The 15,621-nt window shown below is 42.4% G+C and overlaps 1 protein-coding gene across 2 annotated transcripts; it reads right to left on the bottom strand.

The window, feature by feature from the left end:
* Positions 1-3,580: 3,580 nt before the first annotated feature.
* On the bottom strand, positions 3,581-12,043 carry LOC310704975 (gap junction beta-2 protein-like). Of its 2 annotated transcripts, XR_014525133.1 has the most exons (3): positions 11,877-12,043; positions 4,256-7,235; positions 3,581-3,714 (listed from the first exon to the last, which is right to left on the bottom strand). XR_014525133.1 is itself a non-coding variant. In XM_083499054.1 (2 exons), the coding sequence occupies exon 2, from the start codon at positions 7,211-7,213 to the stop codon at positions 6,533-6,535; it is 681 nt and encodes a 226-aa protein (XP_083355180.1). In that variant the 5' UTR covers positions 7,214-7,235; positions 11,877-12,036; the 3' UTR covers positions 5,005-6,532. The 2 variants fall into 2 exon arrangements, 1 of the variants encoding a protein (XP_083355180.1); XM_083499054.1 differs by lacking the exon at positions 3,581-3,714 and having other exon boundaries at positions 5,005-7,235; positions 11,877-12,036.
* Positions 12,044-15,621: the final 3,578 nt, after the last annotated feature.

Genomic DNA, 15,621 nt, shown 5'->3' with positions numbered 1-15,621 from the left:
CCTCCGCTGCTTCTTTGGGACAAGAAAAATCTAAGCAGCAAACCCTACGCAAATCCAGAGTGGAGTCCCTAAGGTGGTTGGATGGCACCTTGTATGACTACCATCTGGCAATTCCAGCCGCCAAGCTGGTGCCAAACCTATTGTTCTGCTTTCCTTCGGACCACATTGGTGAGAATGAGACTTAACCCTTGGAGGCACACTCCATTGTCTCTCGAGACAGATGGATGTCGACAATACATTTCTATACCGCCCAATATCCAAGGATCACAGGGCGGTTTACGATCTAAAAGCACAAAAATATATAACATAGTAACAAACAATAATAATACTAACCCCCCAGTTTAAAAGGCCATAGACCAGGCACCCCCAAACTCAGTCCTCTAGATGTTTTGGGACTACAACTCCCACCATCCCTAGCTAACAGGACCAGTGGTCAGAGATGATGGGAATTGTAGTCCCAAAACATCTGGAGAGCTGAGTTTGGGGATGCCTGCCATAGACTGCTTAATTAGCCAGAGGCCTGGGAGAAGAGGGATGTTTTTCACCGGCACTGAAAGCTATGCAGCAAAGGCACCAGGCAAGTCTCCTTGGGGAGAGCATGCTGCAAGCGGGGAGCCACCACAGAAAATACCTGGTAAGGGAGTCCACCCTAAGCAGTTCATTCCCAGGCGGGGATTAAATAACAAGTGAGGCCAATGATATGAGAATCAAGGCACGTCTTTATTTCTCTGTGGGCACTTCAGGAACTGGAGATCTCCCTGCCCCCAACACAGCATAAAGATTTTATATATGTCTCAAACAAAGAGCTTTAAGCTAAGCTAACTAATTACAATATGCTGCAACATGAGTCTGCGTATTATACCCATGTCTAATTACAAACACTACACACTTGTCTAGTTTAGTTATCTGGCTTTTTTGTTACTTTTCCTTTCATTTCACTTTGCTTCTTGCTATATCTCTTAGCAACAACTTTTATCCAACCTCTCCCATTCATCTTGTGAATGTCAAGTCATATAAAGAGTGACAGGCGTTCTACACGCCCTGACTTCTTTTGCTTCCATAGAATTGTTAGTTGTATGGGACCCCGAGGGTCATCTAGTCCAACCCCCTGCAATGCAATGTTTAAATTTAGAGCACAGTTTCAAAACTATTCCTCCACAGCCCCATTCCCATGTTGCTACCCTCCGGACCTCTTGTGGAAGATGCACACCACACAAAGAAGGACCTCAGTGGATGATCTCATAGTCCAGGTAGGTTCATATGGGGAGAGGCAGTCCTTGAGGTATTGTGACGCTGAGCTGTTTGGCATTATAGGTCAAAAACAGCACTTTGAATTGGGCCCCTAAACTAATATTCATCCAGTGCAGTAACTGTGTAAGCAGTGGGATTGAGAATGCTAGAAGGGAAGTATCTTAATTGCTTATCTGAGTGCTCATTTGGTTTGGTCAGCCTTATCTAGAGTTCAATGTAGTGGCAACAGCTTTGCTGTGACCCACTTGCGGGTCCTGACCCACTGGTTGAAGACCTATGATCTAGATGCTGCTAGATTGGGAGGCACAAATGACCCTGGTTACATTCTACAGAGACATGTGCTCCCCTGTCTGCTCCTGCTTCTGGGGAGTGTCCCTCAAGATAAGGTAAGAAGGCAGGAGCCAGATGCTCAACCCCTGCCTTGTCTCTGGTGGGGTTACTTTGGTCACAAGGGCCTTTTGTATGTTGCTGGACAGTCCTCAATACATCACCTTCCACAGCATGCACTTTGATTAAATATCTCACTTCTGTCTTGTGGAATGAAGACCCAAAGGAGGGTTTAACCACAGTGGTGGTTTCTTTATGTAGGTGGGGAAAACAGTTAGTCAACATGAGGGTGTCTGGACAGGGTTGGGAAGGTGAGGAGAAGTGAATCAGAATCTTGCCAGAAGTAGTACTGAAGAGGGGAGTACGAGTCCTACCTCAATCCCAACTTTTTCCAGAGTGTATTGGGAGCCTAACCATGGGTGGCATCTGATGTCCAGCCTTGGGTGTGTTCTAGTAAGCCCCCTCTGTTCAGTGAGTCTTCATCCCTAGTGTGTTTGACACTGAAGCCTATGGCTTTTGGAATGAATATAGATTGCGAATGGTGCTCACAAACAGCAGGTGGCAGTATGACAATTCAAAACACTTAGGCTGTGTTCGAAAAGGTGCAAAACTGTCAGAATCAAGCCAATAGCTGGAAGAGAAACATAGCCAGATGTTTAAAGAAGTATGATGTTATAATTTTGAAGTGGGAAAAGACTTGGTAAAACTACATGTGTTAATCTGTGGCCAAATAAATAAATTAGTAAGTTGTGGTTATGATTGATTTGGGTTGTCAGACTACCCCACCTACAAATTGCAAACAATTTATTTTACAAATGCAGACAAAGTTCAACTGTTCAGAAAGACTTAGAGAAGAAGAAGAATAACTTTTCTATATTATTAATTTTAGTGCAATAATTGTACAGTTTTAACTCAATTGATTCTCTCTCCCCTCTTTTAAAATAATAGGATCAAGGGAGGGATATCACATTACCCATGCCTCACATAGTTTGGAGTGATACTTCATCAGTTTCACCCTAACATGGACAGCTATTACAATTGTCAATGCTGTCTTTTGGCTAGAAATAGTTAACAATGGTGCTAATTGATATTTGTGTAGCATGTTGAAGGCATTTCACATGCATGAAGACCATGCGAAAGGATAATTTAAAAAAAGAATTGTTCAAGGCACACTATGTAGTCTTTGTGGATAAGTAAGCAGAGTATAGGCATAGCAAGTTTGGGTGGTTTCTGCAAGTTTACATAAGATGTTTGTACAGAATGAAATCTGATATTTGAAACAAGAGGTGGCAAGTCAGCTCAGTGCAACTCACTAAGGGCTGTGAGAATCTTGAGATTCAGTTTCCTTTTTTTAAAAGCAACTGTTTCTGTTCCTTGTGATTGTGGCAGCAAAGTGTAATGATTGCATGTTTGAAAGGTTCAAACAAAAAGCCCTGTTTCAAATGTCACAGATTCTAAGTGTCAATATACTCTTATCATGAATAAATGTTGTAGCTGTTGTTGCACGCCACCCCAGTGGTGCGAGATTCCAGGGGTTCCAGGCGTTCACCCAGGGATTGTGTTTCCTTTAGGAAATGAAACAGTGGAGACTGTGGTGTCTTTATGATATATGGTTTATTTACACATATATACAACCTGAGCCTATGATTGAGAGGTTCACAGCATCAGCACCCCAAAAGAGTCTTGTTTCTCCTGTAGCCACAGCCTTGGGTTAAAACAGAAATCAGCCACCGTACTTAGACCCTCTCTCTTTAGCAACTTGCAACCTTTTTTCCTATAGGTCACAGCACAGCCAACCCTAAAGACTCTGCTTCAAACTCTCACGTTGTCTTCTAACTCATAGCTGGCCGCCACCCCTTTTTCTTAATGGCCCATCATCTTTCCCTTTGTTCTTTCTTAATGACTCATCTCCCAGGCGATTACTTCAAGAGGAAGCCAGCCTCGACCCAGGGGTTCAGGAGGCTTGATTAATTTCTAAAACTTACTGGGTCCAGGACTTTATGGGAGTCTTGTGCTTAGTTCTTGGCATCTCCAGTTTAAAATTACTTAGGGGGCAGGGAAGGGAAAGTCTAAGCACCTGTAGAACTTCTCCCCGACAGAGTAGATGATACAAGACTAAATGGAGCATTGGTCTAACTCCGTACAGTGGTGCCCCGCAAGACGAATGCCTCGCAAGACGGAAAACTCACTAGACGAAAGAGTTTTCCGTTTTGGAGGTGCTTCGCAAAACGAATTTCCTATGGGCTTGCTTCGCAAGACGACAATGCCTTGCGAGTTCCTGCGGGGGGTTTTTCCTCCCCCCCCTTTTTCTAAGCCGCTAAGCCGCTTATCAGCTGATCCGATCAGCAGATAAGCCGCTAAAAGCCGCTAATAGCACTAATAGCGCTAATCCGCTAATCCGTCAATGGGCTTGCTTCGCAAGACCCTAGACGAAGAGAATCACAGAACAGTATATTCTTAAAACAAAAAAATTCCTTCCAGTAGCACCTTAAAGACCAACTAAGTTAGTTCTTGGTATGAGCTTTCGTGTGCAAGCACACTTCTTCAGATACACGAAAGCTCATACCAAGAACTAACTTAGTTGGTCTTTAAGGTGCTACTGGAAGGAATTTTTTTGTTTTGACTATGGCAGACCAACACGGATACCTATCTGTAACAGTTTATTCTTGCGAGGCACCACTGTATAAAGGTCACAAGCCAAGTTCCAAGGTGTGTTCTGGTCACTCCTCTGATTGTAGGTCAGATTATGTGGGTATTTTGAGTGGGTGTTTTTGAGGGTGTTGTTTAAGGCGGCATTTCAGCAGAATTTAGCTTATAGCAACTGGGGCAGCTCAAATATTTGGTTGCATGCCCTTGCCAGTTCCATTGATCCATATTTCCCCAGTACTTAACACCTGGTGTGCTATACATGCTGATCAAGAAAGTCCCTGTGAAGGTCACATAACTTCACAGTTTATGTGATACTGAGGCACAGTGAGGCAGGGTTAGGGGGTAAACATGCCCTATGATACCTTTTCTGTGCTTTAAATACTTAAAAAATGAAGGCAAAGCCCACCCCAGCAAATTTTTTGAGCCCCTCAAGACCTTGCTGGGGTGTACAAAGCCCAAAACTCTGAAGGGAATGTCAACTGCCCACTCCTCAGTCATCATTTGATGAGCAAAAGGCAGCATTGGCCATACACCAGCTGAGCAGAGGGCCTGTGTGTGAGAATATGCATGAGATAGTATGGGGTGACCACATTTGTCTCTTGTAATAATGAGACTGTTTAAGCAATTCGTTTGAACTATTTACAAAACTAGTGACCTATTTATAAATTTGAAATGTCCATATTTGCAGGCGTTTTGCACTGTTACAAGTGGCACTATATTTTCCACTCACTTTTGGTATAAACATAGTGTACCCATAAACCCTTCAAGTAACAAAACTTAAGGCATGACAAATGTGATTTATTTTGAGTACAAGATAATTAGGAAAAAAGTGTCATTCATACAAATAATATATTTTGTAATACTGACCATTGAATAGCAGAATGTTCTTTTGGCAGTCAATCATTCAATTACGCATTCAACAAGCAGAAGCATGAAACACGCCAAAGTTCCTGTTTGTCATAGTTGGATTAAGGATGTTCTCAGGGAGACAGAATTACTTGTTCTAGCTAATCCTGATATATCTTTGTGCTTTCCTGAAACTGCTCATAAAAGTAGTACAATAATTTCTTCCAAAACGGTGTCACTATATATATATATATATATATATATATATATATATATATATATATATATTCAGAACTTTTTAAAGGACAGAATTGGCTTTCTTCCTACATCAAGTGAAAGGCACATTTTAAATAGTAACAAAGTAGTGGCAGAACTCAACTATAGTTTCTCCACAATTTATTCACATAGGCAGCTCTTATGTGGTATGCCCAGTTCTATTGCCACCAAATTAATAAAAACCAAGAATATTATAGCACATTAAAGACTAACAGACTTTATCATACTACAGGTTTTCACAGATGAGTCCATTTCATCAGAGGCATGGAACTGTGTGCATCTGAAGCACACTCTAGTACACCAAAACTTATACCGAGCGTGGTGATCAAAACTGTTACCGAGCAATTTGATGGCATTTACATCTTAACAAAGGGAAATGCATATTAAATATATTATTTTTAGAGCTTCAAGTCCCATTAAACCTTGGTAAGGATTATGTAAGGCAGTCAGGGTTTGCACAGCATGTTCAAGAGTGGCGGTTTGCAGACTTAACATGGCTAAACTGTGGTTTAGTGTGCTGTGTAACAGCAAATGAGAAAAACTCTCCTGTATCAGACTAAAGGCTTATGTAGCCCTGCATGTCCCACTGTTCCCCCACAAATGGTATTCAGAGGAGGCAGGCTGCCTCTGATTATGGAAGTGAGTGAGCCTTGAGTTTGCTCTCCTCCTCTGGAAGGAAATTGGAAGCATTCAGTATTGTTTTCAACTAACCATGGTCTGTTGTTAAATTTAGACTGGGACAAACTGTGGTTGGTTTTAACTATGGTTTGTCTAAACATGCCAACTTCAAACCATGATTTATCTGAATAAACCAGGTTTGTAAATCGTAGCTAAAACTAACTGCAGTAAGTTGAGGGGGTAAAGTAATTAGGGAAATAATTGTTACTTATCCTGAGTCCTGAGAATAAAACATCTGACAAAGAATCATGATGTTTGAGGCTGTGCGCTCTTCTCGCCCAAAGGAGCAAAAAAAGAGCTGTTTAATCATCAAAATACTAGCCTTTTGCACAATTGTAACTAGATGTATTTGGGTATTATCAGCCTGTACTGACAAAAGAATTCCTGAACTGTGGGTTAAATAAGATGGACTCCCACTATTTAGAAGGTGTGTAATTTACTATAGTTTAATTAAAAACAGATGAGCTTTTAAGCAATGCAAAACAGATACATGACATACAAACATCTAATGATTGGGCAGTGGCTTCTTGGGCTGAGACTTCTTCATGCAAGACTTTAGTATCAAATAAGACAACTCAAGTACATTTAGGAGCATGCAAATGCCTGACACAGCCAGCATGAAAATAGTAAATACAGTTTTCTCAGTGGGACGAGAAATAAAGCAATCTACTGTATTTGGGCAAGGAAAATCAGTGCATTTCACTACACGAGGCATACGGTACCCATCATACATGTGATAAAATATGTACATGAAAGTCGCTTCGAAGATAATTCGGAAGAAGAGGCTGCTGGTGTATGTCCACCATAAGGGACCTTCGATGTGGAACTTTTGGGTTTTCAGACTTTCAAGGTCAATTTTCTCCCCATGTCGGTATTTCCGTTTCTTCTCGTGCCTTCTGTAGGCAACATGCATTGCCACCAGAAGGGCAGGCGTAGACACAAAGATAAGCTGGAGAGCCCAAAGTCTAATATGAGAAACTGGGAAATAATCATCATAGCAGGTATTTTTGCACCCAGGTTGTAGAGTGTTACAAGTGAAATCTGACTGTTCGTCTCCCCAGACGTTTTCTGCAGCCACCACAAGGATCATGACACGGAAAATGAAGAGGACAGTGAGCCATATCTTCCCAATGCTGGTTGAGTGTTTGTTTACACCTCCTAAAATGGATTGGAGGGTTCCCCACATGGTGGCTTGTGTGTTCTTTAGCCTATTAAGACAAAGGAAAAAGAAAAAGCCAAATGATTAATTATTCTATTCCTTCACAAATGAGGAAGTTCTCTGCTGCTAGTACAGACAAGTTGTAAGCAGATGGGCAGAACAATTCTGAGATGTTTTGGCTTCTTTCTCTCCCACCCATTCTGGAAAAGGAATGTTAAAACTTGATATACATCTATCCAAAGGAGCACAGTGACATTAAAACACTGACATAATTAAAGGGGTGGTTAAACCAGAGTTCCTTATGCAGAGACTTCTTTTGGCATGGGACTACGTTGATGATACGCAGTGAGTTTATACAACTAGGATTCACATATAAATGAAGCCCATATATTAGCTCCAGCATATTCTTCTGTTCTGCCCTTATAGAAATAGCCTTTAAAGGAGGTGCTGTTAAAGGCTGGTTAGGTTATAATTAAACTAAAAACACTGGCATTTTTTCACTTTTCCAAATGCCATCCTATGGCAACTTTAGTTTACAAGATGACTTCAGATGTATGTACAGAAAGCCCGCTACTTGTGTGCATTTAACTTGTGCGCATGCAGGGGAAGAGAGGGGGAACACCTGTGGTCACTGCAACTCATTCTTATTAAACTAAACTATGGTTTGACATTATATCTGAACTGGGTCAGAGGGAGAGGTGCAGCTATTTGGCAATGGAAGCTATTGTTATCATTAAAAAAACCCAGTTTGTGGAGATGCTCCATTGTGGGAAACTTACACAAAGGTAATGGAGAAATAAGTGTTCCAAGATACTACATTTTAATGGCATAAAAGAATCTTGCTGTAACTGCAATCGCTGTATCATCACTTATCAACCATTACCACTCTCTGCTATTAGCGCAGATCTACACCACAGATGTAAACAGATTTAGTAATCATCCCCCGCCCTCAGAAAACCCAAGAAACTTAAGCTGTGATGGGGAGTAGGGGGTGTCAAGATATGTAACAGTACCGTCAACAAACCTTGATTGCCAAGATTCATTGATGGAAGAACCCCAAGCAGCAGGAGAGGAGTAGCCAGAACAATGGCAAAAGAGGTAAAACTTCTGCCACCAGCTCCCTGCTTTGCTTGGCTTTGCTTCCCCCTGAAGGAAGGTGAGAGGTGCCAGTCCATCCCAGAAGACCCTGGACCCACTTGCCTTTAATTTGCAGGAAGCAACCTGCCTTCTGGGTGGAGTGAGCACCTTGAACTGGGCCCGGAAATGAACTGGTAACTAGTGGGGGAGTTGACTCCATGTGAATTGTCATTTGGGCTAGGGAAGAGGGTTGAGTTTTTGTCTATCTGCTGATTAGTGGTTGGGAGTATTGCCTTGTTTTTTTGTTTCAATATTGCAAATGGTTTTTTTATTGCTATGTAGGGGGCTGGTTTGTTGTTTTTGTTTTCCCATATGTTGAATGAAATATTAACATGTTATATGATTTCCCCCTTTTTTATCGTATGATGTATTTGCACGTCTTTTTGTTTAATATTAGTTGCTTGGAGACCTTTGGGTGACAGGCAACCAATCAGCTAAAATATTTATTAATCTGGGTTTTTTATATTAAAAAAAACAACCTGATATAATTTTATAGTTAGATATGCCTGTCAAACAACACCTTTGAGTTCATTTCTGGTGACCCTCAATTCTAATTTTTGTTGATATTGTTAATTAAGGTTCAAACTCATTGTTAATCTTCATTTTCATTGGAGATGCCTGCATGCTGGTTTTGGCAGTTCACAAATACAGTAGAAATCAATCCAAATGAGTGTGTCTAATTATGCAGCTTTCCTATTCTAAGAGTGTGTTGGCATAGTACTATACAAACAAATAATGTGGTTTAGTAAAGCCTTAACAAGCAAGGCCAAGCTGACTTACAAGAAGACAAAACTCCAACATGTTATAACATGACCCTTGACATGGTAGCTTTCATTACACCCACTAACCCTAAGAAAAAAGTCGATAGATTTTGCTGATGTAATGAGGAGTTGCAGAATCAAGATGAAAAGATGGATAAAATTACCGGTATTTCTTTTCCTACTAATCACCCTCCTCCCTGTAGGATTTGATTTGAAAGCTGCACGGACTTATTTCTTTAAAATAAATCATTTATATGTTTTCCAATAACCAAGGTCTTGGGTTTTCCTATAACCAAGTTCAATAAGAAACTACACCAGACTCTGTGACCACAAATCAAATACACTTCTGCTAACCATTAAACAAGATGAAGACTTTCACCCCTATTAATTCAATTCAAACAAAGCATTCAACCAAAAGAAAAAAGGATAAATATCAAGTGTTTTGCTCTTCTATTATATAGATCAGTGGTTCCTAATTAGTGGTCCGTGGACCCAGGGGAATCTGCGCCCCATTCACATAGCAAAAACTACCCTAGAGGTATCAACATTTTCAAAGGAAGGGGGTCCCTGTCTTGCCTTTGGAAAAACAGGGAGTCCACAGGACTTATCGAATTGGAAACCACTGATATTTTTTGCCAGTATTGCAAAATGTGAACTGACACAACAAATTCCATCTGTAGTATAAGCCTAATGTGTAACTGATGTAGACTCTTAAGGTTGCATTCAACTGAGACAAGACTAAGTAGGGTAGACCCATTGAAAATAATGAACCTATGTTAATCATGCCCATTAATTTGAATGGCTCTGCTTTGAGTAGGGCTAACATTGGATAGAACTCTTACCTATGAAGATTAAGGTTGCATTCCTGTATAAATTCACATGAGATTAAACATCATTGAGCTCGATTGCTTTTTAGTGAAATGCATAGGATTGCATTGTAAAGCAGCAGTCCTGCACATACTGGAAAATACTCATTTGACAGACACGGTCCTATGTATGTCTACTCAGAAGATACCTTTGAGTAAATCATTTTCTCAATTCATCTACTATTCTAGAAACCTTAAGGTAAAAGGTTAGGTATATTAATATTAATACTACTAATGAATATTGCATCTTAAAGGTGAAAAATTAATCGGGCAACTGCAGCATCCCTCATGCAGAATTCTGCATCTTACATGGATCAGTGTGAGTGAAGGGGCAAATGGTTATCCAGGACTCCACATCAAATCCATTTCTTCCTCCACTGTATGGAGAGGTTATATTGCAGATATTAAATATGTCGTTCTTTCTGCATAAACTGTTAGATATCATTTTGAAATTACATCCCTGTATAAAATACAAATGGTTAGCATATGGAAATCATGGAATGTTTCTCTGCCTGCATCTCTCACCCTTTCTGTCTTCAGCAGTATTTCCACTGGAATAATATGGTGGGAGAAGATAATAGAAGAAAAATACATGTAAACATGAGGATAGAATGGCATATGAAATATTAATTAAAATTTCAGCTATGAGGCTTTTTTAAACTGGATATATGTTTTATGTGTTTTGATTTCAGGGATCACTTTCTTGCCCCAGGAGGAAGAAAAAATGGGCGTTCCTAGTTCCGTGAGAATTTTACAGGCATTTTCATGACTTAATATTAAGGGAAGTTGTTGAAGCATGTTAATGCTTTAGTCACCCAAGAAAGAAATCATAGATTGTATTGAAGAGAGCTATTGAGAAGTAATGTATCCCAAACATTCACTGAATAGTGAATGACAGCAGTTCTTAGTTACTTCAATGTGAAATGATTTCAGTGGGCCACCTCTGAATATGACAAACGTTTGGTTATCACACTTCATATTTAAGGTGCCACAGGATGTCTTGAAAAACTAATCCTCCTTTTTTGTACAAAGGTCTCTTAGAAGATGAAAATAAGCATCTCACAGGACAAATCCTACCCTTTCCTCACATGTCACGATTGTATCAGAAGACCGAAACTATTATTTTAAAATCAACATTACAAAAATCCCTGAGTTACATGGCTTGACCATGTTACTAAATTTGTATGATAATGTTTCACCATAATGGTGGGGCTGGACTTCACAGCTGGTTAGTAAAAGACAGCATGTGGCTATTAACTCCCAGCCGTAAGTTGTAGACCTTGGCCTTAACATGATGATGGGTCTTTCAAGAGAAAGACCTCTTTTTCCTGGCAGAACCGAAGCACTGGGAACCCAGCGAAGAATCTGGACTACAGCCAACATCCTGGCAAAAGAAAGATCGTAACATCTTGTGCATCTCACAAAACCGAATGGGGAAAAAACGTGTGGAGGGACTTGTTTCCCCAATTTTGTCTGTATTTCTGCTTTATCTTTCACACACAAACAAACGCGCGGAGCGGTCAGACTTTCTCTTTGGCACCGCATGGTATTCAGCCGCTCCTTTCACTTGCACCCCTCACAGAAATCCCGTAGAGCTGAAAAGGGACCTCCAGGGTCATCTAGCCCAACCCCCCGCAATGTAGCAATCCTGCCCACAGCGATACCGGCCCCTTTCATACGTCCTATAAGCCTAGCAAGCCGAATACACCAAAGTCCGGACTCTGCTGCCCTGCGAAACGCAACCTTCTGATTTCTCTTGATCTTTTAAAACGCGCGCACGGCGTTTTAACCCCATTCCCTCTCCACCCCATGGAAGTGCCAGGCGCGGACATTTCCATTCACTGGAGGCTTCATCTCAACCTAAATCTTCCCTTCCCGGCAAGGGGGGAGAAAGCATCGCCCCTGCAACAGCAGCAGCCCCATCACCTCGCTCAGCTCCGCGCGCGGGAGAAGAAACCGGTCCAGCTGCGTCCCCCCGCGGGGCTCCGTTCCTCTTCCTGGCGAGGTCCAGAGAGCGCCACTTGCTCGTAGGCTGCCTAGTTTCGTCGCTGCCGCCGCCTCGGCAGCTTTGAGGGAGGCTCCTTCCTGTTCTCGGGCAGATGCTCTTTAGCGACGCCTTCGGCAGGCGCGGCTGCAAGGAAAGAGGCGGGAAGAGCCCGGGTGGACAAGGCGGGGGAGGCGCCACCGTCGAAGAACTGGTTGCGACGCGGCCCCTTCCCGCCCTCCGACGACGCCTCCGCAGCGCTTTCACTTCTTCCCCTTCGCTTCTTGCCAGGGCTCCTGCGTTGGCAACAGCAGCACGGCAGGTAGAAATTCAACATGTCATGGGCTTGTTGTTGTTGTTTAGTCGTTTAGTCGTGTCTGACTCTTCGTGACCCCCTGGACCAGAGCACGCCAGGCACTCCTGTCTCCTGCCTCCCGCAGTTTGGTCAAACTCATGCTGGTAGCTTCGAGAACACTGTCCAACCATCTCGTCCTCTGTCGTCCCCTTCTCCTTGTGCCCTCCATCTTTCCCAACATCAGGGTCTTTTCCAGGGAGTCTTCTCTTCTCATGAGGTGGCCAAAGTATTGGCGCCTCAGCTTCAGGATCTGTCCTTCCTGTGAGCACTCAGGACTGATTTCCTTAAGAATGGATAGGTTTGATCTTCTTGCAGTCCATGGGACTCTCAAGAGTCTCCTCCAGCACCATAATTCAAAACCATCACTTCTTCGGCGATCAGCCTTCTTTATGGTCCAGCTCTCACTTCCATACATCACTACTGGGAAAACCATAGCTTTAACTACACGGATCTTTGTCGGCAAGGGTGATGTCTCTGCTTTTTAAGATGCTGTCTAGGTTTGTCATTCAAATAGTGTTTGTGCGCACCGTGTTATGTGATTGATAATGTGGGGTGGGCTTACCTGACACCCCTCCCCTCAATATTTTTATCCACCCTGTGGGGTGTAATAATGGGGGAAGCATCTACTGATGAAATTCCACTGCCTGCCTGTCACAGTGCTATTACAACCACGGTGGTAAGAGGTGGATTGAGGGGAGCACAACTGGTTTGGGTGCCAAGGATGCCAACTTGAATAAAATATGAGGGGGCAGGTCAGCCCCGCCACACACAATCAATCACATGACTCAGTGCACACACATCATTAGAATGGCAATGCGCATCAACTGGCCTCCAATATTTTATTGGGGGGGGGGGAGAGAAGGGACCTCAGCTCCTAGGAGTCAGGCTGGGTGCAGAGCCTTGGCGGGTGCTGCCAGGGTCAGGACGCCACAGCTATGCTTTAGAATGGAGCATGAGAGGTAAGGGGTGCTGAATCTTGGTGTTGCACAAGGTGCTGCTGAATTTTGAGACCCCAAGATCCGCCGTTGTTGGGGTGGATCAGGAGTGGTAGACCTTTGGCACCTTTGGCCCTGAAGATGTTGTTGAACTACAACTGCCATTAGCTGGTTACAGAGGAAACATCAGAATAGGTACAGAATAAATGCTGCTGTTGTTGTTGGCATAGGTGCCACTTTCCAAAACCGCAATGAGAGTGCACTGGACGCAAAGCAAACTGGAGTGTGTACACACCCTCAGACGTTGGGAGGAATTTAATCAAGGACAGGGTGGTGGTTCATGAGTCGAGATGGCTGCCGTCTGCTGTGCATACATTTAGGGAAATGGTAGCACGTGGAAAGAGACCTGAATGGCTAGCCAAGGAGACAATAAGGATGTTTAACTTTTCATAGACAAGTATTGGCTTCAATTGGTGTGCAACATGAAAGAAAGCCTTCCATTGGCTGTCATATACAATCGATTTTTCTAGTCACATATGGGCACATACATTGTGTGTGTGACTCCAAGGCACATTTAAACCTAGCATGAGAAAATACCCAAACTCAGGTTTAGACAGATTTTAGGCTTTCAGGTTCCATTTTGTTTTGCCTTTTTCCCCTAAGATCTTAAGGCCCACTAACCAGATCCACATGCCAGATAGGAGCTGGTGGAGCAGAACCAGATATTAAATAGTGATTCAGGGGCAAAGCCTTCTGCACTCATACCAACATGACCTTAATATAAAAACATAAATCGACGCCTGAGTTACAGCAAATCTAATCTGGGGCTGGAGGAAGTTAGCATTTTTGTTACTGCCATTGTTAAAAACTGGGAGTCAGGAACCTTTGCTATTAACTACTGCAAAATATCCAGCAATTTACCAATAGAACTCAGTCCACTTTCTGTCCACCCCTCTCCTAAGTTGTTAGTCCTTATGATATATGTTGCAAATGGATGATGCCACCTAAATGCAACACACACACACACACACACACACACACCTTGTATCAATTAGATACAAGTTGATCACATCAATATTAAAGGGTTTTCTTGTCAATACACTTCAAAGCAGTGTCGTTGAATGTGTGTTCACCAGTTTTGAAGCCATATTCAACTACAAGTCTGGTTAGCTTTTCCACATGGAATGTGGGCACTGGGGCAAAGTACACATTAGTGGACTAAAACAGGTCTCCCCCCCCATGTCTTTCAAGTCACATTTGCATATTGCTGTACACAACAGAGAAGGGCTAGATATATTTTCAATCAATGTGTGTTACCTGTTTGGTTTCCGCTTGCCTGCTGCAGCCACCCCACCAACTCCTATTCATGAAATTGTCATTTGTGCATGCTCTGCAATCTGCACATGTACAACAGCTGCTTCAAATGTGCACGTCTCATCTTAACTGCATTGCAATGTGTAATGCGGCTTATGGTATTTTTGCCAAGTTGAACAGAAACTGAGAGAATAATAGAGAGCTTCAAACGAAAGAGGCTGAAGCTGTGTTTTCGTTTCTGGATTCCTTAACCCCCTCAATTGCACAAAATCGGGGGCTTTTGTGTCTCCTTGGCACCCTGGCTGAAGCATAGGGAAAAAGTTCCCGTGTAAGTAATGGCGAGTCCTGACACACATTACACCTCTGAAGCGCCCAGCCTCTCTTTCAATGTTAAATGAAGCTTTCTGGGTAAAAGGCTATAGTTGTCTCTATACTTAAAATGTCGCTCCTCACATGGTGTTCTGTTCAATATTATTCTGTGCCAAGCAATGAGGCACAGACACTACAGACACTGTCCTGATATCCTGCAGGAAATAAGTGAACAAAAAACCTCCAGCTAATACACAAAAACAAACAATGCTCATTTGTATCCTCCCTGCCGCTGTCTCTCTCCAAAACAATAAGGATGCTACACCATCACCCGTCTCGCTTGCCTGAAGTGAGACCTCCAATCTTATCTCAAAAATGAAAGATTCCTAGCAAGTCCTGTGGAAGAAGGGGCTCCTGTCTGAGAAGAAATTGCCTTAAGGATCCTTTCTGTTATTATTCACTGGCAAAGAAGCCCTCTAGGATGTGCCCTTGTCAGGAAAAAATGAACATTACCACCACCACTATGGCCCATTGATGTGCTTTAGCACGATAAACTACACTGTTTGGTAAGACTCGAGTTCATTCACCATCTACCACCAGTGTTCACAGCAAGAACACTGCAACTTAATTTTAAAATAGTAAAAGTAAATACAGTATGCATTTCAGTGCTATGCAGCTTTAGGGCAAGTGGATAAAAATAATGGAATTTCATTATTTACTGGTGGATGAAAGGGTCAAAGTGCATTTGTAAGAATTACTCAACTTTTCTGGCTC

Source organism: Podarcis liolepis (genome assembly GCF_965112155.1).
Source record: "Podarcis liolepis genome assembly, chromosome: 4".
NCBI classification, from domain to species: domain Eukaryota; kingdom Metazoa; phylum Chordata; class Lepidosauria; order Squamata; family Lacertidae; genus Podarcis; species Podarcis liolepis.
The sequence above is the reverse complement of the archived record's forward strand: the minus strand, read 5'-3'. Positions and strand labels throughout refer to the sequence as shown.